This window comes from Sus scrofa, chromosome 1 (genome assembly GCF_054392235.1).
Source record: "Sus scrofa isolate SSC_HxYL_T2T_F1_AM1 chromosome 1, Sscrofa_HxYL_maternal_Yorkshire_Landrace_v2.0, whole genome shotgun sequence".
Taxonomy (NCBI): domain Eukaryota; kingdom Metazoa; phylum Chordata; class Mammalia; order Artiodactyla; family Suidae; genus Sus; species Sus scrofa.
In genome coordinates, this window is record NC_139383.1 from 31,200,657 (window position 1) to 31,224,897 (window position 24,241).

Genomic DNA, 24,241 nt, shown 5'->3' on the forward strand with positions numbered 1-24,241 from the left:
TATTAATCATTGCCAAAAATTAGAAACACCAATAGGTGAAAGGACAAGTAAAAGGTCTTACATCCTGGGAGTTCCCTTCGTGGTGCAGCAGAAACGAATCTGACCAGGAACCACGAGGTTTTGGGTTTGATTCCTGGCCTTGCTCAGTAGGTTAAGGATCCTGCGTTGCCATGAGCTGTGGTGTAGGTCGCAGATGCAGTTTGGATCTGGTGTTGCTGTGGCTTTGGCATAGGCTGGCAGCAACAGCTCCTATTAGCCTGGGAACCTCCATAAGCCACCTGTGCAGCCCTAAAAAGACGAAAAGCCAAAAATAAATAAACAAATAAAGGTATTATATCCTGACCACGGAATACTAGTCAGCTATAAAAAAGAACAAACCAATGACTTATACAACATTGTGGAGGTGTTTTAAATGCATATCATTAAATGAAAGAATTAAAACTCTAAAGTTTATTCATTGCATAATTCCATTTTCATGACATTCTGGAAAAGGGAAAAAGCTAATAGAGAAAACATAAGAATGGAAGAGGAATTGACTAAAAGTTACTGCAAAAGGGAATTTTTAGGGGAGATTAAACTGCTCAGTATGGTATTGGGGGTGATTGGTACATGACTCCATGTATTTGTCAAAATTCCACAGAGCTGTACATAAAAACAAAACAAAACAAAACAAAACACTTTTTTTCTGGGAGTTCCCATCGTGGCTCAGCAGATTAAGAGCCCAACACAGTGTTTATGAAGATATGGGTTCATTCCCTGGCCTTGTTCAGTGGGTTAAGGATCCAGTGTTGCTGCAAGTCTCGGCATAGGTCATGGATGTGGCTCAGATCCAGTGTTCCCGTGGCTGTGGGTAGGCTGTCAACTACAGCTCCATTCAACCCCTAGCCTGGGATCTTCCATGTACCACAGGTGTGGCCTTAAAAACAAACAAACCAAAAAAAGAGTGAACTTCGCTCAAATTAAAAAAAAAAAATTCAGTGCATGCCCAAATGGAACACAGGCACATGACAAAGGAACCAAAATACAATCCAAACATATACTTTCAGGGAAGGGGATGAGGAAAAAGGGCTGATCTTGGTAATTTTGGAAAACATAGTTTTGACTCAGTAGCCTAAGACCAAAAACAAAAGAATTGTCCTTAGATACTACTCATGTTTTTCCTTCACAGGAGTATGAGTTAGCCTGTTCTGAAGCTATGTTGTACCAATAAGTAATTGAATTACAGATAAGGGAACTAGGTTCCCCCTTGTCAAAGAAGTTAACAATAAGGAAGCAGAGAAGGCTGGAATGAATCTTGTGATGCTGGTTTAGAGTTGGAAATATCTATATGAACTCATGCTTATATTTATGTAAAATAAAGTCAGATAATATTATAGATACATGTGCATACATGAGTTAAGAGGCAGACATTTATTTCCTAGTCCTGGCCACTGAGAGGGTACAGAAGTGATGACACCCCAGGAGCTGGCACCCAGACCTTGGTTTCTAAATAGCATTTTCTGGTAAAAGGAACAATGGCTCCATAGTAAAATGACTGATTTTAGAGCTGGAGCGAGGAATATACAAGGTAAACTTGTAGTATCTTGTAATACTAACAAATAAGACAGTGCTAAGGAAAAGAAATTGGGGCCTGCCCAAATGCAGAGGAACCACCCTGAAAAAATCCGAAATGGTGGAGAGGGAATTCAAGTATAATCTAAAGTATAAAGTAAATATCCATTTATTTGGAATTCCCCTAGTGGCTCAGCGGGTTAAGAACCTGACTAGTATACAGAAGGACGCAAGTACCATCCCTGGCCTCACTCAGTGGGTTAAGGATAGAGTGTTGCCACAAACTTCAGCATAGGTTGAGGATGCAGCTTGGATCTGGCATTGCTGTGGTTGTGGCATAAGCCAGCAGCTGCAGCTCTGATTTGACCCCTAGCCTGGGAACCTCCATATGCCAAGGGTGTGGGCCTAGAAAGAACAACAACAACAACAAAATCCATAAATTCATACTGATATAAATAAATGATTGAAGAAAGAAAGAAATTTGGGAGAAGTGACAGATATTCCTTATAGAAGAACTGAAGGAAATAGAAAAATCACCTTTACAACACAGCGGAATAACTGCAATTAGGCAGGTGGACAATACGAGGAAAGAATACATGAAGAACGTAGAATCGAGGTTCAAAGCTGTAAAGAGCAAGATGGAACATTCATGGTCAGGATCTTCCTATGGAAAAAGAATTCCATATTACAAAAACAAAATAGTTATGTACATAAAATAAAGCTGAGAAAAGAAATCACAGCAATTTCCTAGTTTTTCTACCTAAGAAACTAGGTAGAGTTGAGCCTGAGAATCTATCTTAGCATCAAGTATCTGATGTGAGGAGGTACTTTCCTTAACTATTCACTTGAAAATCTTTTCTTTCCATCGTAATAACAATGATCTCTTATGGTTTAGCCTCAAAGCATCTTTGTCCAAATATTTGTAAGTTACTGTGGTAGTTTCAATATATGTCCATAATTTTTTAATATTCCTCGCTTTTGGAGATAGAATTCAGTTCTCCTCCTCTTGATTGTAGGCTGGATTTAGTGGTTCTCTTCTTATAGCATAAGAATGGAAAAAGAGTGATGCGCAGACATCACTTTAACCAAGGTGTGAAGATGAACACCATCAGTAAACAGCTTCTGTCCTGTACTCCCTGAAAGGACATGATAAGGACACTTCGCCTCCATGGTAAAAATCTATAACTCAGTCTAATCATGTGAAAACATCAGGCAAGCCTGAATTGAGGGACATTCTACAAAATGCCTACCAGTACTCTTAAAGCGCCAAGGTCATGATAAAAAAGGAAAAGGCAGAAAACGATCACAGATCGGAGGAGACAAAAGAAACATGCTGTATAAATACAGTGTGGGATTGGATCCTGGAACAGAAAATGGACAGTAGCAGAAAATTAGTGAAATCCAAATCAAGTCAACAGTTTAGTCAACACTGCTATACTAATGTTAATTTCTTAGCTTCGGCAAATGCATTAGCATTAGGATTATAAATGCATTAGGATTATGTAAAATGTTAACACTGGCTGAATCTATGTGAGGTGTAATGAGAACTCAGTATTATATTTGCAACCCTTCCATTAGTCTATAATTATCCTAAAATAGAGTTTATGTTAAAAAGTGGGAGGAAGAAAGAACATATTCCAATTAAAGGGAACTGATGGAGCAACACACAGAAATAAGAAAACCCTTGATGAGCAGTTTGTGAGCTGGTGGGAGGGAGGTGAAAGCAGAAAGAGATGGAGAAATTCTTTAAACTGGCATATTCCAAAGCATAATTTGAGTGCACAGAAAGGCAGGATCCAGATTATGTAGGTTCTTGTATGGGAGTTCCTGCTGTGGATTAGTGGGTTAAGGACCCAATGCTATCTCTGCGAGGATGTGGGTTTGATCCCTGGCCTCACTCAGTGGGTTAAGGATCTGGTGTTGGGCAGGTTGCAAATGCAGCTCAGATCTGGTGCTGCTGTGACTGTGGCATAGGCCTGCAGCTGCAGCTCCAATTCCACCCCTCACCTGGGAACTTCCATATGCAGCAGGTGTGATCTTAAAAACAAAACAGATTATGTAGGTTCTTGTGTACAAGGTGACTGTGACCATATAATATGTCATCTGAACTGGGACACTTTTGAGAAGCAAATGAAGAAGTAGAGCTAGATTTTTTGTTAGGCTTTCTCTAGCTTTCATACTTTATGGCTGAAACTGAAACAAGAGGGAAGGAGGGAGGGCATAACCTTCAAAGAATGACATAGCCATTGAGGATAAGACAAAAACCAGTTAGAACCAACTAGGTCCAAGATGGCAGAAGATTCAACTTCCCGTGGATTTTGAGCCTCATTATATGCTCATTGTAATATATTAGCATGCTAAATGACATGCCCACAGAGGCCAGGACAGTTCCAAGGGCAACCATGAAAGGCCAAAAGTGGGTAGTGGCCTATTTTCTGGAAATCCCACCCCTTCCCCTGAAATAGTTGGAATAACCCTCCCACTCAATAGCCTATGAACTTACCACACCCATAAAAGCTCACTACCCCATATTTCAAGACCTCTTGCATCCTGAGACGGCCCACACTTTGTGGAGTGTGTTTCTCCCAGGGCTGCTCTCTTGCCTTTTCAGATAGATCGCATTTTGTCTGTGGAGTATCTTCCAGGCAGCTTTCACCTGCTGAGATGGTCCATACACAATTGGCCTATTTCTCTCTCAATAAATCTACTTCTTACCTACTACTTTGCCATTTTTTTTTTTTTTTAATGTCCACACCCATGGCATATGGGAGTTCCCAGGCCAGGGACTGAATCCAAACCACAGCTGTGACCTACACCAGAGGTGCAGCAATGTGGGATCCTTTAAGTCACTGCACCTGGCCTGGGATCAAACACACACCTCCGCAGCAACCTGAGCTGCTGCAGTCTGATTCTTAAGCCACTGTGCCACAGTGGGAACTCCTCACTTTGCCTCTTACTGAATTCCTTCTGTACTGAGACATAAAGAACCTGAACTTCAATAAGTCCCAAGACAAGGTGTGTGATTTTAATTAAAAACAAAAACAAAAACAAAAACAATGGCTTTGAGTCCCACTGTGCAGTTTTAAAACTGTTGCCTGGAGTTCCCATTGTGACTCAGTGGATGAATATGACTGGTATCCATGAGGACGCAGGTTTGATTCCCTGGCCTTGCTCGGTAGGTTAAGGATCCAGCGTTGCTGTGAGCTGTGGTGTAGGCCAGCGGCTGCAGCTCAGATTCAATCCCTAGCCTGGGAACCTCCCAATACTGTGGGTGCAGCCCTAAAAAAAAAGACAAAATAAAAAATAAAATTATTTCCTATTACAAAGGATGAAATACATATTTTATTTGATCACAGAATGTTTTTATAAAAACTTAGAAAATATTGAAAAATAGATTTCACGTAAAAATCAGAATTTGGGGTTAGTAGGAGCAAAATTTAGAATGGATAAGCAATGAGGCCCTATAGCACAGAGAACTACATCCAGTCTCTCGTGATAAAACATGATGGAGGATAATATGAGAAAAATAAAGTGTACATATGTATGACTGGGTCACTGTGCTGTGCAGCAGAAGTTGACACAACGTTGTAAATCAACTATACTTTAATAAAAAAATTTAGAAGTATAGAAGTTTGGGGTAAAATAAAAACGAATCAAATTTCCACTATATCTCAAGAAAGCAGATAATTTGCTTATATTAGGCAATATTCCTAAAAGTCTACTGTTGGCTCTAGCTGAATCATGCTGCCCCTTTAGATGGGGTGTGTACCTTCTGCTTGGCCAGCGTGCCCATCTCTATTGCCCCTCTTCACAGAGGCAGAGTATAATTGCTGCTTATTATCACACTTACACCATAGTTTTCTTTAGGAAAAATGAGGAATAGAAAATACTTCTTCTTCCTGCATCTCTCTTAAAAATAGAAAAATGAAAAGTGAACTGAGAGCCTCTTCTGTTTCTTATCCTTGGTTAATCTCTCTCACATATGTACATATATGTGCATGTGATTCCAAACAACCTAGACTTTTCTCAGGTGGTACCAATTCAAAACATTGTTTTGTTTTGTTTTTTTCCACCTTAGTCTATCTGGACTTTTGATATCCTGACGATCCTTTTAGGAAATATTGTCTTATTACAGAAAAAGGCCTAATTAATTTGGTATTCTTTCATCAAAAGAAATTATACTTTTATCTAACAATTACTTTGACTATTTATCATGAGAACCTCTCTATGTTTTGGAAATCCGGTGAAACCTACTTCCCGCCCTTGAGGATGCTTAGAATGACTTGTATATGTATGAAAACTTGTCTACTTAGCACATGGGAAAGACTTTTCGCTTATTCCTTCATTGTTCCTGACTGAAATTTCCTCTATTCGTGTTAGTATGCCCTCCCCCCAGGGCCTCATTTGCGGGCGTCCGCATTTTTAATGGAGTTGTAAATATGGTCTACTACAGAGTCAAGGGTTAAGAAGCAAGGCAGGCATGAGTTAATCGGGCCAGCTGAAGACACGAGGCTAGGGAGGCCGGCATCCCCCGATAAACAGAGGGGCTCTCCATTCCCTCCTCCTGTTTTTGCTCGCAGGCTAAGACGTTCACCATCCGCAGGTCAGGCCTCAAAAAACACCTCCCTTGCAATTTTGCTGGAACCCCCATTCCTTAGCTTAGAACCAGAGGGGCGGGGAAGGGCTGCCGTCATTTAACCCCGCTGGCCAATGAGAGAGGAGCTAGCTCCGCCTCCTTCCCCAGGGAGGTATTGCGGGCATGCGCACTGGCCATCCTGGTGCCACCACCCATCAGCTGAGAATCGCAGCTGGGGGCTCTGCGGCCCTTGGGTGCCCGCGGCTAAAGAAGAAGAAGGAAGCAGAGGAAGTCGGGGTAAGAGGAGTCTCGGGAGGTGCCCATGGCCGGGCGCCCCGAAAGCGCGTGTCCCCGTGGCTGTCGCGCCACCTTGTTTGCGCGCGTTGTCAGGTGGCCGCCGCCCTGCGCTTTGCGGCAGGCGCTCGGGAGTCTGAGGGCCGGCGTTGCCCCAGCCCCGGGAGCGCGCTGCTCCCCACGCCCCTCGGCTCCGTGCGCGGCGTGGTCAGGCGGGCCCCGCCGGTCCCTGCTGGCCTTGCCAGCCCGGCCTTCCCGCCGCCTGATGCGCAGCAGCCCCGCCGCCTCCCCCTGCCTCCCCGGCCGCGCTTGCTCAGGCGCACCGGCTGGCTGCGCGTTCCCGGGCGGGGCTGGCGTCCGAGCCGCCCCGGCCCAGCTCTGGAATCCAGCTTCTTCTGCCTCAGGCTGGACATGAACTGACCTCTTCCTCTTTTTAATTCACGGGTTTAGAAAACGTGCTTTAAAGTTCTCCTCCCAAATGTAGAAGAACTGAAGATACGTATTTCTGTAGTGAAGGAACCATATACATTAATACAGAGGCTCATTGTAGTTGGTCTTCTCTTTGGTTTGGAGACTATGATATGCTAACTTTCTTTGGCCCTTTCAGTGATGTCCTTAATTGGTTTGCATAAAGCCAGTTACAAATACATGCAATATCTCAAGACACCTCCCCACACCCACCCTCTTGGTTTTCAGGTTGTTACTTTCTTTAAATTCAGACAAAAAGAAAAAAATTGCCTTTCAGGTTAAATGCTTTTTTCCCCCCTCAGATTTCTTACATTTGCTAGACTCTTATACAGTAATTTTTGTTTAACTCAAATCAACACAGTCTGACTACAGTTATATGTAATTTAATACTTGTGCGAACTCTGGAAGAAGAGGAAGTGATTATGAAATGCTGTGCTCTTTAGTAATATTGGAGGTGAATGTTTCTTCTGAGGTTGGCCCGATCGTCCCCCAGTACAGAGACTGATAGCAGTGTTCAATTGTCTGGTGATGTGTACAGGCCTCTGCTTTGCAGGCCACTTTGAGAAGTTTGCCTCAGACTTGTGACTCGTTGAAATTTAAGCTCCAGTTTCAAAGTTTCTGTGGAGGTTAATATGATACCATGTTAACGCATTAACTGCTCCCCCAAACAAAGTAAGCCTTAATTTTGGTTACGATCCTAAACTTTAGCCAAATGCTGCTGGTTGAAAAATAAATGATAGGAAGCACGTGCAGTAAGCCTGAGTAAAGTTTGCCATGATTCCATTTTATTTGAAAGTTTGGTGTATGAGCAGATCAAAAATAATCCTCGGTATTGTGAACTAAACCCAAATGGCATAATAGTTTAATGGATGCAGTTCGTGTAGTTCAGGTGGAGAATGCTCCTGTTTGTAGTAAAGGGATCACCTGCACATTCATGGAACATCTGTGCTCCCTCACAGCACAGATACCACAAGATGACAGCTTTGTCTCTCTTTATGTTCCAGAGGTAGGGACATAATAAATGATATACTAACTAGATAATTTTAAATGATTAGTAGCACCGTGATGCAGTAAGTTAGATCAGCAGAGTGGCAGGTGGTGACTTGGATCAAAGTGAATATGGAATGCTTATCTAGCATGTGATGAGACTTTGCTGTGGAAAAGGAGCAAGTCACATGGAGAATCATGGGAAGAGCCTTCTAGGGAGAGGAAATGGCACCCTGGGAAAAAGGAGCCAGTCACATGGAGATCATGGGAAATCCTTCTAGGGAGAGGTGATGGCCCCAGGCATCGTTAAGCCTGGGACATCCTGGATCTCAAAGAAGGCTCTGCAGTGCTGTCTTAGAAATGGTAATATTTATCCTCAGACCAGTTGTGAGTACTTAGGAAATAGTTACATTTGTTTATTCTACAAATATTTATTAAGCACCTCTTATATATCCAGGTATGGAGAGTAGAGAAGTCCACAAAGTAGATTTAAAAAAAAAAAAACAAAAACCTTTGCCCTTCTGGGAATTTACCGTTTTGGAACATGGGGTGAAGGGAAGTCCGGTGCTTTATGCTGGTGCTCACCACTAAGAAAGTGAAACTGACTATTGCTGTTGCTTTATCCAATTTGGATTTATAGAGAATGATATTTGTACTTCATGGGAAGCTTAAGAGGCTACACTTTGTCCAGCAGTAACTAAGGATAGTGTTTGACATGCAAGATTCCTCTTTAAAATTTCCTTTGTTCTTTTATTTGTGCTTTTTAGAAACAGTCTTAAGAAGATTCTCATTAGGAATATTGTACTTTGATTTGCTCCTCCCTTCTTTCCCTTTATAGTGTTTATATATCCTCATAGAAAGCTACTTATTAAGGTTTGGTGAGGACCATTCAATAGAACTTTTCTATAATGGAAGTAGTCCATTGGTGAGCTGTCCAAGCCAGTGGCCACACGTGTGATATTTGAACACCAGATATAGGTAGTGAGATATTGGTGTTTTGTTTTGTTTTGTTGTCTTTTTTTTTTTTTTTTTTTACTTTTTTCTAAGGCCGCTCCCACTGCACATGGAGGTTCTCAGGCCAGGGGTCGAATTGGAGCTGCAGCCACCAGCCCACGCCAGAGCCACAGCAATTTGGGATCCGGGCTGCGTCTGTGACCTACACCACAGCTCACTGCAACGCCAGATCCTTAACGCACTGAGCAAGGCCAGGGATCGAACCCAAAACCTCATGGTTCCTAGTCGGATTTCTTAACCACTGAGCCATGACGGGAACTCCCGATAGTGAGATATTTTTATTCTTAGCAATAAAACGAGGAATTCTGAATGAGCTTTCAAAAGTATACAGCAAGAGTACTTCTGTACATACTAGCTATGGGCCAGGTGCTGGAGACTGACATGGAAAGCAGACATCAGGAAAACTTGGTTGATTTGGCCTATAGGCAGAGAGCATACACTTTTACATCAATTTATAGTTAGCTACCTGTTGTTATGTTTTTTACAGTAAAGTTAGTCATTTGCGTCCTTTATTTTTCATATTTCATCATCAGAAGGGCTGCCCATTATTGTCTTTTCAGTATCCCTATGAGTAGAATAAGAGGGAAGAGCAGCAAGCTATTCATCAGTGTTTCCTTGATCCACTCCTGTAGTTACCCCAAGCCCATTTCCTCATCTTCCTCGTGGGTTTAGCAAAACTTCAAACAGAGTCTGCAGAAAGGTGGTAAGTTTGATTTTTCTAAATTGAGTGGGCTCCCCTCTCAGTTTATTTACATAAATAAAGCCATAAATAAAGCCATAGTATGGTTTTGAGTTTTAAAAGTATGGACTCTAAGATTTAGTTTCAAATTTCAACTCTTTAGCAACATTAAGCACATTGCTTATTATGCCTCTGCTTCTTCATGTGAATAATCATAATTATTATTGCACCTACCTCATAGGCTTGGTGGAAGAATCAGTTGAGAAAATAGCTGCAAAAGTCCTAAATGCTTGGGAATAAGTTAACCAGAGCTAATTTTGTTGATTTTTACCTACCTTCCCTTCCATTATTCACAATTTCTTTTCACTCTTTGCTCAGCATTGAGCTGAGGGAACCACTACTGGGCCCTTTCTCTGAGGAAATGCCAGCCAGTCCAGCAGTAGTAGCTTTTGGATGAATGAAGCTTAGTTACTGCACCAGCAGGAACTTTCCCAGATTTAGGTGCTTGAGTAAAGGGGTGAGGAAAATGGTAGCGTTTGTAGGTGGTTGGTTGATTCTCTGAAGAGAGGGAAAGGAGACCGTAAAAGAAAACAGTGAGAGGGTTTAGACCAGGCTTGTTGAATTTCAAGGGTTAAGAGAAAGTGGAAATCAACGGGACTCAGTGATTATACTTCCTCTTTGGGGCACAGAGCAAGCTCTGCTAATAATGTGGTTGTGTGGTTCTGATGCAGGTGAGGTTGTCATGATCTGTTGATGCTGGTGCTGCAGATGTCCAAGCAACTGTACCTTTCCAACTCTGCAGACTGGGAAAGCCCTGGGCCCCGAGATAAACATTTATTCCTTTGGATCCTGGCGGCAGGCCCACATGCTGAGTGTCTGCCCCAAAGTAGAGATTTCTATTGCCGGTTCCCCTGGCAGCTGAAAAGGTAGTTGGCAGGTTCCTGTAGCTTCAAAGACAAGTAGACACTAAATAGAGTTAATGGAGACATGGATCTGAGAGCCACTGGTGTGTCAGTGTGTTGTGTATGTGGACAGAGGAGCACCCCAAGAGAGTACACAAAGTAGAAAAAGGAACATTTCCTCGATCAGTGTGTTTGTGTGGGCTGTGTGCCAGGTTTTCTGGAGATCTGGTTGGCAGAGGGAGAGGAGAAAGGAGGATATATTGAGCCCAGAGAGCATTGCCCCTATTTGTATAGTGGAGGGTTGCTTGGCAGCGAAAGGAATGAAGGTTTTTTGGGGTTTTTTTTGTCTTTTTAGGGTTACCTCCCGACATATGGAGGTTCCCAGGCTAGGAGTTGAATTGGAACTGTAGCCTCTGGCCTACACCACAGCCACTGGAATGTCAGATCCAAGCTGCATCTGCAGTCTATACCACAGCTCATGGCAATGCCGGATCCTTATGCCACTGAGCAAGGCCAGGGATTGAACCTCTGTCCTCATGGACGCTAGTCAGATTCGTTTCCACTAAGCCATGATGAGAACTCCCAGGAATGAAGTATTGATACAACATGGATGGACCTTGAAAACACGCTAAGAGAAAGAAGTCAGTCACAAAAGAACACATACTGTACGATTCCCTTCATATGAAATGTACAGAATAGGCAAACTTATAAAGACAAGATAGATTCGTGGTGGCCTGAGCTAGGGAGTTGGAGAGAAGTGAGGAGTCTCTGCTAATGAGCATGGACTTTATTTGGAGGGTAAGGAAATGTTTTAACGGTGATGTGATGGTTGCACAACTTTGTCAGTATTTAAAAACACCTTTGGGAGTTCCCGTCGTGGCGCAGTGGTTAACGAACCGGACTAGGAACCATGAGGTTGCGGGTACGGTCCCTGCCCTTGCTCAGTGGGTTAAGGATCCGGCGTTGCCGTGAGCTGTGGTGTAGGTTGCAGACGCGGCTTGGATCCCGCTTTGCTGTGGCTCTGGCGTAGGCCAGTGGCTACAGCTCCGATTCGACCCCTAGCCTGGGAACCTCCATATGCCGAGGGAGCGGTCCAAAGAAATAGCAAAAAAAGACAAATAAATAAATAAATAAATAAATAAATAAATAAATAAATAAATAAAAACACCTTTGGATTGTACACTTTAAGTGGGTGAATCATATGGTATGTGAATTGTCTCAGTAAAGCTCTTATTGGGGAAAAAAAAAGATGTGGAATTTAAAGGTTCAATTGGTAGTTTATAGGGAGCTTAGGATGGTATAGGTTTCATTGACTCCCAGGATCAGCATTGCTTGGGGCTGCAGGCCCAAGGCCAGGGCTACCTGAAGGGAGTTTTCTTCCCTGCTGCCCTATTGCGGTTCTGTTTGAGTTGAGGTTTGAATTAACACTTTTGTGAAATTGGCTTTGGATCTCTTTTCAGTGACTTAGGTCCAAAGGGCTGAGAATAGATTTTCTGGACCTGTGGATCCATGAGGGAGAAAGGAGAGCTTCTAAAAGCTCCCAAGGATTCCGGAGTGGCGTCAATGCACCAGAGTACAGACACGGCCCAGCACTGGCCTACCCATTGCAGCAGTTCCCCTGTGGTACTTCCTGCCAGCACCAGCCCTTAAAACAGAACAACGTATTTACTTGTGGCCTCTTCTCCCCTACCAGAAATCTCTAGGGGTTCTTCTTGGAACATATTCAGCCTCAACCTGGCTTCCAGGGCCTGCCCTCTTCCATGACATTAGCAAGGATGTATAGCTTTAGAACCAGAACCCTGGGATTGAATCTCACCTCCACCTGGTGGGTGGGTCAGGGTCCCTTTCCAGTTACTTAATCTTTGTAAGCCACAGTTTGCTCATTGTGAAAGCAAGGTTTATTTGCTACTACCTACTTTAAAGGGGGAGATTTTGAAAATTAAATTAGACAATCTGTGTGAAATGCTTTTAATTTCACAGTTGTGCAGTAAATGTTAAGTCACTCCTCTCCTTCCCTTTCTCAAGGTTGTCTCCTACTCATCCCAGCCTTTAGGCATCTGGTTCAGGGTTGACAGAACTTCCCCTCCTTTGATAAATGACCTACTACATTTGTACTGTCCCCATGGTCTGGGTCTGTCTGCCCCAGGCTTCATGTCTTTGCATGTTTTGTTTTCCGTGCAGCCCTCCTCAGATATCCAAGTCTTATATCCAGGTTTCACAAGTTCTTTCTAGGTAAGGGTGATAGTGGTATTTCCTCTTTGTCAACCCTGTCACTTTTGCCTACCCTGTGACTTTTTGCTGATTCGTACTGTGTTTGTTGTTTTACTTTATTAACTTTATCATTTTTTCTAGATGACAAACTTGAGCAGGTAGTTTACCTTGGTTTTGTTTGTCTGCTTGCAACTCCACAGAGTTTATTTCATCTAAGACAGGGAATGTAGCCAACTTGTAGCAGCCTCAAAGTTAGGGGACACATCGACTGCCCATGTCTCTGCAATATTCAGTGCACACTCTGGGAAAAGATGGTGTAGGTGTCGTTGAAATTCTTTGCCATCCACACCCCTCTTTATCCTTTCTTTCCAAACTGTGACTGGCATGGTGTGACTGGTGTGGATTGAAGAACAGAACTTCATCTTAACTCCTTCCTATGGCAGCATCTTAGCTTCCTGTCCTAAGACGTTAGCTTATGCAAGAGGAGAGGTGTTCTCCTTGCTTTGTCAGGAAGGTGTGTGTATGATAGGCATTTTACAAGGCATTGCTTTTTTTCTTACTTGTTGGCTTTGCTCCTTCACATTTGACCTTTCCCATTAAAATTAGAAACACATTAGTGAGCCATTACTGTGTAAGTTAAATACAGTGAAATTTCTGGGGATAGCCTAAAATCCGTGAGCCTTATAATTCACATTTAAATTCCTCCTCTCTGCCAGGAATTATTTTAAATGTCGGAGAAGGAAAGATAAATAGTATGTAGACCCTGCTTTATAGTTGCTCACAGTTTAGTTAAGGAGAAAATGTATAAGCAATTAAAATGATACACAGAAAAGGGACTTACGAAGTCTTCCTTAGAGAGAGCACAGGTGTTTCCAAAGGGGATGGACAGTTTGAATGTTATTTTGTTTAAAATGTTGAATTCAATTCCATCCTATAAACTCCATTTTAAAAAATATAGACATGAGTTTTACTCTTTGATGTGTTCTGTGCAAGATTTCAACCCTGTTAGGGTCATCAAATTTGTACTTATAACCTCCCAGATTGACACTTTGGAAGATGTAAGCCAGTAACTTTAAAAATACAATTATGTGATTTTTCTTTTGTGTTGTATAGGTGACTGCTGAGAAAACTGCACAGCCCACCAACAGCTGATGAAATTAGTGAACAAGCAAATCAACCATGTCTTACACTCCAGGAATTGGTGGTGACCCAGCCCAGCTGGCCCAGCGTATCTCTTCCAACATCCAGAAGATCACACAATGTTGTAAGTTGAGTTTTCGGTTGACCTCACGGTTTTCAGTTCTTAACTGAAACTTGGAGACTTATAAGAGGACAGTTAGTGTTCCTCTAGAAACAGATTTTTAAAGGCTAGACCTCTTTACAATGTAGAGAAGAAATAATTAATATTAGAAAAGATTAACACTTAATGCATTTTTCTGTAGAGTGTCAGGCACCTAAGAAACATTCATTATTGAAAGAAAGATTCAGAAGGATAGATTCTTAGGTTTGCTCTAAACCTATCTGGCTATAGATGAGAAAACGAGACTTGATTAAATCCCGTAAGCTTGGGCTAAGGAACACCAACAAGGGTTTAAGGAACATATGTTTATTAAAAATAAAATCTGATTGGATATGGTTTAGGCTAATTTTGTAAAGGTACCTTTACAAAACATCTGCACCTTTACAAAAGTAATATGGTACATTATTAAGGAGCAGGGGTGAACTAAGGAGGGGACATTTTTATCTCTTGAAGCAGATATAAAAATAACTATCCAGATTCCTCACACATTATCCTTTGCTACACCTCTGCAAGACAGACTACTAGAAAACTGATGTAATGTAGCATTTTGCTAGAAATTATTACTCTTCACAATATATACAAGAATTAAAAATAACAATCAGTATAGAAGATTTGAGCCTAGAGTTTTTTTTCTTTTTTCTTTTTTTTTCTTTTTTTGGTTTTTCTAAATTACAGCTGATCCTATAGCTGAGTTGTTCTAGTCATTTTGTGATCAGTATTTTGGCCCTCTGGGCCCATTGCCTGGACTCTTTCAGGGTATGTTAATACACCTAGTTTGATTCTTCAGCCTGTCTCGTAAAAGCCACTCTCTTTACTAGAATTCTAACACACTACAGAACATCTGCAGTGTTTTCCGATGGCCAAACTGTGTTTGTTGAATCATTAACTTCCCAACAGTTATTACTCCACCTGTGAGATTGAAATGAGATGTCAGTGTGTTTTAGAGTCATAGGGAGTAAAATGAGATTATAGGTGGTTCTAAAAAAGTGCTGCTGTGCACAGCAGTGTAAGATAAGCCTTATTATGATTTGGGGCAATACTCAAGCTATCCTGGGAGGAGCAAGGAAGGGAAGGGAATAGTGAAGAGGTCTCACATTATCCCCAGCAGGGTCTATTGGTTTGGTGTAGCACGGATTGTTCCACTTTGTCCCAGAACACCAGTGTTGGCTCAGTTTTGCTCTTCCAGCATCAGATCTGTTCTGAAGGTAGCCAAAAGGGCCTCTCCTTTTTGTGGTTCCCTTGGGGCCGATTGGAAGTAGTGCTGGTCTGCTTCAGACTATCTGTGTGAAAATTAAGAGAGTTTATAATTTTAATGTATGTGTGTTGAAAATCAGGGTCTTTATCCAAGAAAGGAAGCGAGGAGGTCTTTTTCCATAAGCTAGGGCAGGTGTGCTGTGTTGGGAAAGCTAAACGGTGTCAGGAATTCTGGGAAGAGGATGAGGAATGACTACAGTACCCAGAGGTTGCAGAAACAGCACTTAGTGGTATGAGAAAGTCACGTGATTGGAGATGGTGTGTGAGCTTGAACGGGAAGGAAGGAAGAGTTAACTTCAGTCAGGTCACTCTCCCACTTGAGACCAGCCAGAAGAGATGTGGTAAACTAGGCCAGAGCCACGTATTCATGGCATAGTTGATATCTAAGTGTGACTGCCTTGCGGTTTGGGGCAGTTCGGGGGTATGTGGGAAGGTGATGATAAGACCCGAAACTCTTTGTTTTTAATAGCCTTGTGAAGAGCTGTTAAGGGGACTGGGACTCTTCAATCATGAAGGTACTGTCACCACCCTCAGATGTCTGTGTAAAACGGAAGAAACGTACTCAACTTGGTGATAGAGGCCTCTGAGGATAAACAGAAGGAACAGAAGTCAGACTTCAGCTTGAGAAGAAATAGGGGCTTTTGAATAATCCTAGTTGTTCAGGGATGGCTTTGTCCACTCAGGAGTGTAGTCCCTGTTACTAAGTGAGCAGGATGTGATGGTCAGATGTTTCTCAGGTCTGTTATTAAGAGTTTTAGACACTGGAGTAATGGTTCAGACTGAGTGACTTTTTGTTTTTCATTCATCAAAGAATTTACTGAGCACTGACTGCTTGCTGTTCCAGACCTTGGGAATCCAGCAGTAAGCAAGATCTGCAAGGTCCTGTTGTCCTGTAGTTGCCAGTATAAGAAGAAACTGATGGTTTAAAAAAAATTTAATGAACAACGTAATTTCCTATGAAGAACATAAAATGAGAGTGATGTGAAAACAGGCAATTAGGAAGAAGCTGCCTTAGTTTAGCTGGTTCTCCCCTGAATGAGGATGAGAAGGGGCGGGTAGTGAGAAGAAGGATAAGATACTGGGAAAGAGCATGAGATGGAGGCCACAGCAGTATTTAAAAAAAAAAAAAAAAAAAAAAAAAAAAGGTCCAGAGCTTAGGGTATTCAGAAAACAGGAAAAAAAGAAAAAATCCACTGTGGCTGAAGCACAGCACTTGAAGCAAGAGTGGCAGGAGATGAAATCAGAGAGGCCAGTCAGGTCATCTAGAGCCTGCAGAGCTTAGATTTCATTCTAAGAGGCGGGGAAGAGACACAATCAGATCTGTACTTGGAACAGATCGCTTTGGCTGCTGCTTAGAAAACAGACTGAGGAACTGGAAGGAGACACACCGGCCCTGGCAGGGGTCTGATGAGAGAGATGTTGGCTTGCACAGGGTTGGTACGGAGGAGTTGGAGAAATGTGTGGCAGAGTCAGCAGGACTTGCTGATGAATGGGGAGGTGGGGATGAGAGGGAAAGAGGAGTCCAGGGTGACTCCATGATTTTCGCATAGAGCAGCCAAGTGGCTGGTGGTGAGAAGGTACTAAGATGGGCAGAACTACAGTTCAGGAGATGGGGGGCGGGAGTTGTTTTGGCCACGTAAATTTTGCAATGTCTTTTGAACATTTGGTGGAGATACCAAACATTTAGTTTGGATATATGAATTTGGAGATCAGAGTGTGATCAAAATATAAATGGTATTTAAAACCCTAGGTCTAAAATAATCACAATGGAGTGAGTAGAATTCAGAGAAGAGGGCAAGTAGAAATCAGGAAAGTGGGGAGAAAACAGCATGAAGAGTCAGGGAAGGAGCGACCAGTGAGGTAAGAAGAAAAGCAGGATCTGCTGGGTTTTCAGAAATTAAAAGAATGTTTCAGGAGTGAGTGAGGCCTCACGGATCTGATGCCGCTGAGAGACAGAATAAGATGAAAGCAGACAATTGGATCTGGCAAACTGGTGACTTTGAAAGACTAAATCCCTGGATTTATTCCAGGGATGCCAGGCTGGTTCAACGTCTGCAAATCAATCACTGTGATACACACACTGCATCAACAAAATGAAGGATAAAAAGCATATAATCATTTCAATAGATGCAGAAAAAACAGTTGACAAAACTCAACATCCATCTATGATAAAAACTGTTAGCAAAGTGGGTATAGAGGGAACAGACCTCAGCATAACAAAGGCCACATATGACAAACCTGCAGCTAACATCATACTCAGTGGTGAAAAGTTAAAAGCTTTTCCTCTAAGATCAGGAACAAGATGATGGCCATTCTTGCCATTTTTGTTCAGAATGGTATTGGAAGTTCTAGACAACATTTAAACAAGAAAGACAAATAAAAGGCATCCAAATTGTGAAGGAAGAAGTAAAACTGTCACTGTTTGCATAGAAAAGACTCTATTAATAAACAAATATAGTAATGTTGCAGATTACAAAATCATTACCCCCAAATGTCTTGGGTTTCTATACACTAGTAATAAACTATCAGAAAGAGAAATAATAATAATAAAAAAACCAGTCCCATTATAGTTGTATCAGAAAAGAATCAATTTAACCAAAGATGTAAAAGACTTCCTACTGGAAACTACCTGACATTAAGGAAAGAAATTGAGGGAGACACAAATAAATGAAAAGATAGTCCATGGATCAGAAGAATTAATATTATGTTCATACCACCCATAGCAGTTCACAAATTCAGTGCAATCTCTCTCAAAATTACAATGGTAATTTTCATAGAACAAACAATCTTTATTTTTATTTTTATTTTATTTTATTTTTTGTCTTTTTGCTATTTCTTTGGGCCGCTTCTGCGGCATGTGGAGGTTCCCAGGCTAGGGGTCTAATCGGAGCTATAGCCCCCGGCCTACGCCAGAGCCACAGCAACGCAGGATCCAAGCCGTGTCTGCAACCTACACCACAGCTCACGGCAACGCCGGATCGTTAACCCACTGAGCAAGGGCAGGGACCGAACCCGCAACCTCATGGTTCCTAGTCGGATTCGTTAACCACTGCGCCACGACAGGAACTCCAAAGAACAAACAATCTTAAAATTTTGTATGGAACTACAAAAGATCCTGTATAGCCAAAGCCTTCTTGAGAAAAAAGAACAAAGCTGGAATCATCAGGTCCTTGATTTTAAACTTAATTACAGACTGTAGCAATTAAAACAGCGTGGTATTGGCATAAAAACAGACACATACATCAATGAAACAGAATAGAGATCCCAGAAATGAACCCATGCATATATCATTAATTAATTTACCATAAAGCCAAGAATATATACAGTGGAGAAAGGATAGTCTTTTCAATATCATGTTGGAAAAACTGTACAGCCACATACAAAAGAATGAAACTGGACCACTCTCTTGCACTACACAAGTCATAGAAGAAAATGTAGATGGTAAGCTCCTTCACGTAGGCCTTGACAGTGATTTTTTTAATCTGACAGCAAAAGCTAAAGCAACAAAAGCAAAACTAAAGAAGTGGGACTACATCAAACTAAAATGTTTCTCCACAGCAAAGGAAACCATCAACAAAATAAAAGGGCAACATATTGAATGGGAGAAAATATCTGCAAATCATATATTTAATAAGGGATTAATACAAAATATATAAAGAATTCATACAGCTAAATAGCAAGAAAAACCATCTGATTAAAAAAGGGGCAGGAGATCTGAATAGGTATTTTTTTCAAAGACATGGGAGGCCAACAGGTACATCATTAATCATCAGGAAAATGTAGATTAGTAAGATACCACCTTACACTTGTTAGAATGGCTACTATAAAAACAACAAGAAATAGTTAAGTGTTGGAGAGGATGTAGAGCAAAGGGAACACTTGTGTACTGTCGATGGGAATAGAAATTGGTGCAGCCACTATGCAAATGGTATGGAGGTTCCTCAAAAAATTAAAATCCATGTGATCCAGCAGTTCTGCTTCTGGGTATTTATCCAAGGAAAACAAAAATACTAATTTGAAAATGTATCTGCACTCCCATATTTATCACAGAATTATTTATAATAGCCAAGATATGGATGCAACCTAAGTGTCCATGGAAAGATAAAGAAGATGAATACATAATACCATATCTTTGTGTATATATATATTTATTATGTGTTATATAATTATATATTATAAATATTATATAAATGTAGAATAATTATGTGGTTATTAATATTAGCCATAAAATAAAGAAGAAAAGCTTGCCATTTGCAGCAAACAGATAGACCTCAAGGGCAATATGTTGAAAGAATTAAGTTAGAGAAATGTATGTATGGTCTTTCTTATGTGTGGGGTCTTTAAAAAAACACCAAAACAAACAAACTAAGCTGATGAATTTGCAGAACAGATTGGCGGTTTTGGAGGGGGGGGAGAAGTGGGTGAAGGGAGTCAAAAGGTTAAAAAAAAACCTTTTTAATTAAAAGAAAAGATGGTGCACAGATTTTGATAATTCAGAAATTTTAAAAAAAGTCTCATATCTCTCTTGCACACGTGGATGGAGAAAACGAGGAAGGAGGACCGATGTCTTCCATTTAAAGAGACTTCCCAGAATCCGACTCACCTCTGCATATGTTATTGACCAGAATTTAGACATAGTCACTCTGCTGCACCCACTGCTAGGAAGGCTGAAAACATTTTTTAGCTGAATTGCAGTGAGCTCTCTACAATTGGGGATTTCTCCTTTTGTGAGAGAAGGGAGGAGTCAATGTGAGGAGACAAATAGTAGCTTCTACCATGGAAGGAGAAAGAGGGTCAAAGGAAGAGGGTGTGTTTTTCCACTACCAAAGGGAGATTCTAGTGAGAGTATACTTGCAAAAGAAGTGTCTTCGAAGATGAGAAGGGGCAGGGAATGGACCCCGAGTGGGTGGTTTGCCTTTTACCCACTGTACAGATTTGATGCAGAGTGTGTGGTGTGGACGCTAAGTGCGGTGGATGAAGATGGAGAATTCCTCTCTGAGTGTTTTTAAAGGAAATAGGCGGCAAAGGCATCAAAGAAGGAATGGGAGGGAAAGCTGCTAGAAGTTTATGGAAGGAAGAGAAAGCAAACTACTTGTAGTTTTGACAATTGAGAGAGTAGATTCTCAGGGAAGCAGAGAAAATATCTGCAAATCATTTGATAGGTTGAGTACTCATTTGAGATTTGGGGTCATGAATTCAGTGAAACCAGTTATCACTGTGTATTCTTTAAAGTCTGCATTTCAAAGTTTAAATGTGGGGAAGTTTAGGTTTCAGTAGAGCAAGTTATTGTTAAAAATCTAACCTACCAACCAGTGTTCATTACTGATAAGGGCTATGCAGAAATCACGTGGAAGTGAAAGGGAGAAGTGTGAAATTTCAGTTCACTTTTCCCCCCATCTGTTAATGCTAATAATACTGGATGTGATTGAATAAAACGGTACTTATCACCACATTTAGGTGTTTCTCTTCACACTGCATTTGCATCTTTTGAATTTATGTCGGTACAAATTATCGACTTTTGTAAAAGAAATCCAAGTAAGGTAATAATCTTGTAGTTACAATACATGCGTCTGTTCCACTAAAGCCAAAGTCTTCCTGAGTACCACAGTGGGGAAAGTTTACTTTCACATTAGTTTTGATTAAGACCAATGAAAACTTGTAAAATACTGAGAATGGTATAATTTATACCAAAAAAAGAAAATAGCAATCAGAAGACTTTTGATTCTTGGAGGAACCTAAGAAAAAAAACATTTAATAAGATTGGAATTTTGTGAGTTTTTAAAAATAGTGTTATATCCTGGCAGTTCTGCTTTGCAAAGAGTAGGAGAGATGAAATAAAATGTCTTTACACTTAAGTGGCTTTTTTTCCTGTTAAACTATTTTTTTGTTAAAAATAGTCTGTAGTCTTAATTGATTTGCTTTACTAGTGAAGTATTTAAACTATATTACACTAATATTTGTATTAAATAAAATATTTAACTATCATAAATATGTAAGTGTAAAATATATTAGGCAGAAATAGAATTATGTTAAAATAATATCACTTCCTAAGTATGAGTAGTAAGTCATTATAATAAACTAGAACTTTATAAGGGATTTCTCTGTGGAGCATTTAAAATGATTAAGAAACTACTTTTGTCCTATAGGAGAGAGTGTGCTGTTGACTCCAGCAGAGTCAGCAGCATGTTTGTGCTCCATCCTTTGCCCATGGCATCCTTTGTCCTAACCTTACTCTCTGTCGCTGGCTTCAGCATGACATCAAGTCCTTCAGAGCCCAGTGCTCCAGGCAACCATTCATTCCCAGTGGAGTCAGCATGCACATTAAACCAATTAGTTATTCTTGGTCTAGAAGATCATAATGCATCAAAGAAGTGCTTAAGATTTAGTTCTCAAGCTTTAAAAAAAAAAGTACCATTTTTATTAGCATTATCTGGAAATGAGATATGTGCTCATTTATCCTGTATCATCTGTTTGTATTTACTTTGAGACAGGCTCCTGCCTGCAATGTATAGAACAAGGATAAACAAGTCTCAGGGGGTTGAAATAGCTGAACCTATCACACAAAGTGAACCAGAGTGGGGTATTTCACAAGGCCCTTCATCCTGGCACAAATACATGCAATACAGAAAAATATATTCAGGACAAATGGAACACTCAGAAAGGACTTGTGTTTTTGAAAGAAGCAGAAGAAATTATTGAAATCCGTTACAAACTTAAAGATTGGGTTTTTTTTTTTAACTTTTATAAAGCAGAAGTACAATATATGTAGAGAGCGTTGTATTCCAATTGTTAGTGTATAGCTAAATGCATTACAGCACCACATGTGTCTAGGAATAGAGCATTACCAGCCCCCGAAGCCCTTCTCATGTTTATAACTCCCTCTGTACTTTCCAGAGATAACCAGTGTCCTGACTTCTAACATCACTGATTAATATTTTTAGTTTTTAACTTTAATAGAATCAAATAATACGGTTTATATTGGACTTCTTTCTTCCATGAGGTTTGTGCAGTTCATCGATGTTACAGGTAGCTGTCGGTCATTTGTTTTTATTACTGTAGAGTATTCCATATTTAAGCATACTATGTCTGTTCTTTCTATTGTTAATCGACTTTTGGAGTGTTTCTGTATTTTTGGTTTGTTTGATTTTGTTTTTCTTAGTTATGAACAGTGCCGATCATTCTTGAATGTTCTTTTGTTTCATATATGTTTCATATATATTCTTTTGTTTCATATATGTAGTAGATACAGTTGAACAGTTACCTAAAGTAGCTGTTCCAGGTTATACTCCCAGCAGCCAGTGTATCTAGAGTTTGTGTTGCTCCAGAACCTTGCCATTGTTTAACATATAAAGTCTTTTAAATTTTACCTATGTTAGCCGCAGTTGTGTCTCATTGTGATTTATATTGCAGTTCCCAGGCTAGAATCAGACTCCAAATATAGCTGAGCTAGGACAATCAACAAGACAAGAGGAAAAGTTTCTAATTAGGCAAGCGGTATGTGCATGCATGCACATTTCCTGAAATCAGCTCCAAACAACAGTGTGGCCTGAGGAAGCTGTTTCATCTTCCAGGAAATGATTTTCTTATATAAATTTTCTGTGGGCTGGATCATGGTCTCTTTCAACTTTAACAGGCCATAATTTTAACCAAGTTACAGTTGTGAAGAATCCTGAAAGCTCTCCTAACATATGAAGGATTATTCTCTTTGTTATTAGGAAACTGGTTTCCATATCTGAATCCATCATGCATGCTTTTAAACACCCAGGTAGAGTTCCACTTAAGAGTTAGGTATTATTTCTAAATGAGGAGTAGGAGGTAGGAGAGTTGTAGTTACAAGGAATTCTAGTGTGAATCGTGTCAGAATTAAGTTATGAAGTGAAGGAAACTGATAAATAGAAATAACCATGGTTGACCAGGAAACACAATCCTTGAGATAAAAATTTCCTGTACTTACACATTACATTAAGTCTTACCAGTGCTAATGAGAATTCTGGCATTTGAGTATTTTTTAAAGAATAATCTAAAAGAGGAAGATAGAGTGGCTAAAAGTTAGCCTTTGGAATGTGAACAAAATAGATCCCTTGGTAACATAAAATATAGTTGGCTGAATATATAAGTGCAGAAATGTTCTGCCTTTTAGCAGAAATATGCATAACATGCCATATGTGCTTGTGTGTATTTGTGTGTTCAGGAAAGCCAGAACTTTCCAGGGAAGCATAAAATATGTCATATTATAAAGGTTAAGAGATGGTGACTGAAAGAGGTTTAGGTTGAATCTTCATTGTTTTATTATTTTATCATTTATCTCCTCTAGATTAAGGCTGTTAGTCCAACAGATTTGTTTAGATTGGCAAAAAATATTGTTGGTTTCTCCATGTTGCGATGAGCTTCTCTTTCTGTGTGCACACGTTCTTTGTTTATTAAGAAGCATCAGTGCTTGGCTCTTGTCCCTGTAAGATTCTTAGGACTTTGAGATGAAACATAAAATCTCTATAGTTGTTACTTTTGAAAATGAATACAGTTCTTTTAACTAGAGTCTGGTGAAGGGGGACGCTTGTTTTGCATCATAAGACGTGACTGCAAAAAAGGGGAAGCTAATATCATCAACTTCTCCTTTCTGATTGCCAGGGCAGACTTTTCTTTTAAAAAAGAACTCCAGTCCTGAGAAGTTAGTGAATTGACTGGAACTGTATTTACCCAGAAGCTGGAGATGTGTCTTTTTGGGGGGTAGGGGGCATAGTCTGCTGGTGGGTGCTGGTGGATGAGAAGACAATTGATAGAGGAAAAAGAGTTGAAAATGTGTTCTCTCTTTATCTCCCTCCTTCCCACCCTCCCCTAAAATGCTGTTTGTTATGTCTACCTCTGATGTCACACTTCTGAAAATACTTGGTTGAATTTTTTTCCCCTTGAGAAAAGCTTCAGTGGCTTTGATTTCATTGCTGCGATTTTCTTCATGCCTAAGGTATTGACATATGGCAGAGCTAGGGGTGCAAATTAATGTCTTA

At 40.6% G+C, this 24,241-nt stretch overlaps 1 protein-coding gene and 1 long non-coding RNA gene across 3 annotated transcripts in view; both read left to right on the forward strand.

The window, feature by feature from the left end:
* Window positions 1-6,293: 6,293 nt before the first annotated feature.
* Window positions 6,294-16,301, forward strand: LOC146406009 (uncharacterized). The gene is made up of 3 exons (XR_014803321.1): window positions 6,294-6,472; window positions 8,715-9,157; window positions 14,034-16,301. It is a non-coding gene; the product is annotated as an uncharacterized LOC146406009 (long non-coding RNA).
* Window positions 6,324-24,241, forward strand: part of STX7 (syntaxin 7) — a 52,241-nt gene continuing 34,323 nt past the window's right edge. For both annotated transcript variants that reach the window (XM_001926476.5, XM_084955989.1), the window contains exons 1-2: window positions 6,324-6,424; window positions 13,796-13,946. In XM_001926476.5, coding sequence (XP_001926511.2) covers window positions 13,862-13,946 — 85 coding nt within the window. In that variant the 5' untranslated portion in view covers window positions 6,324-6,424; window positions 13,796-13,861. The remainder of the gene's footprint in view (window positions 6,425-13,795; window positions 13,947-24,241) is intronic.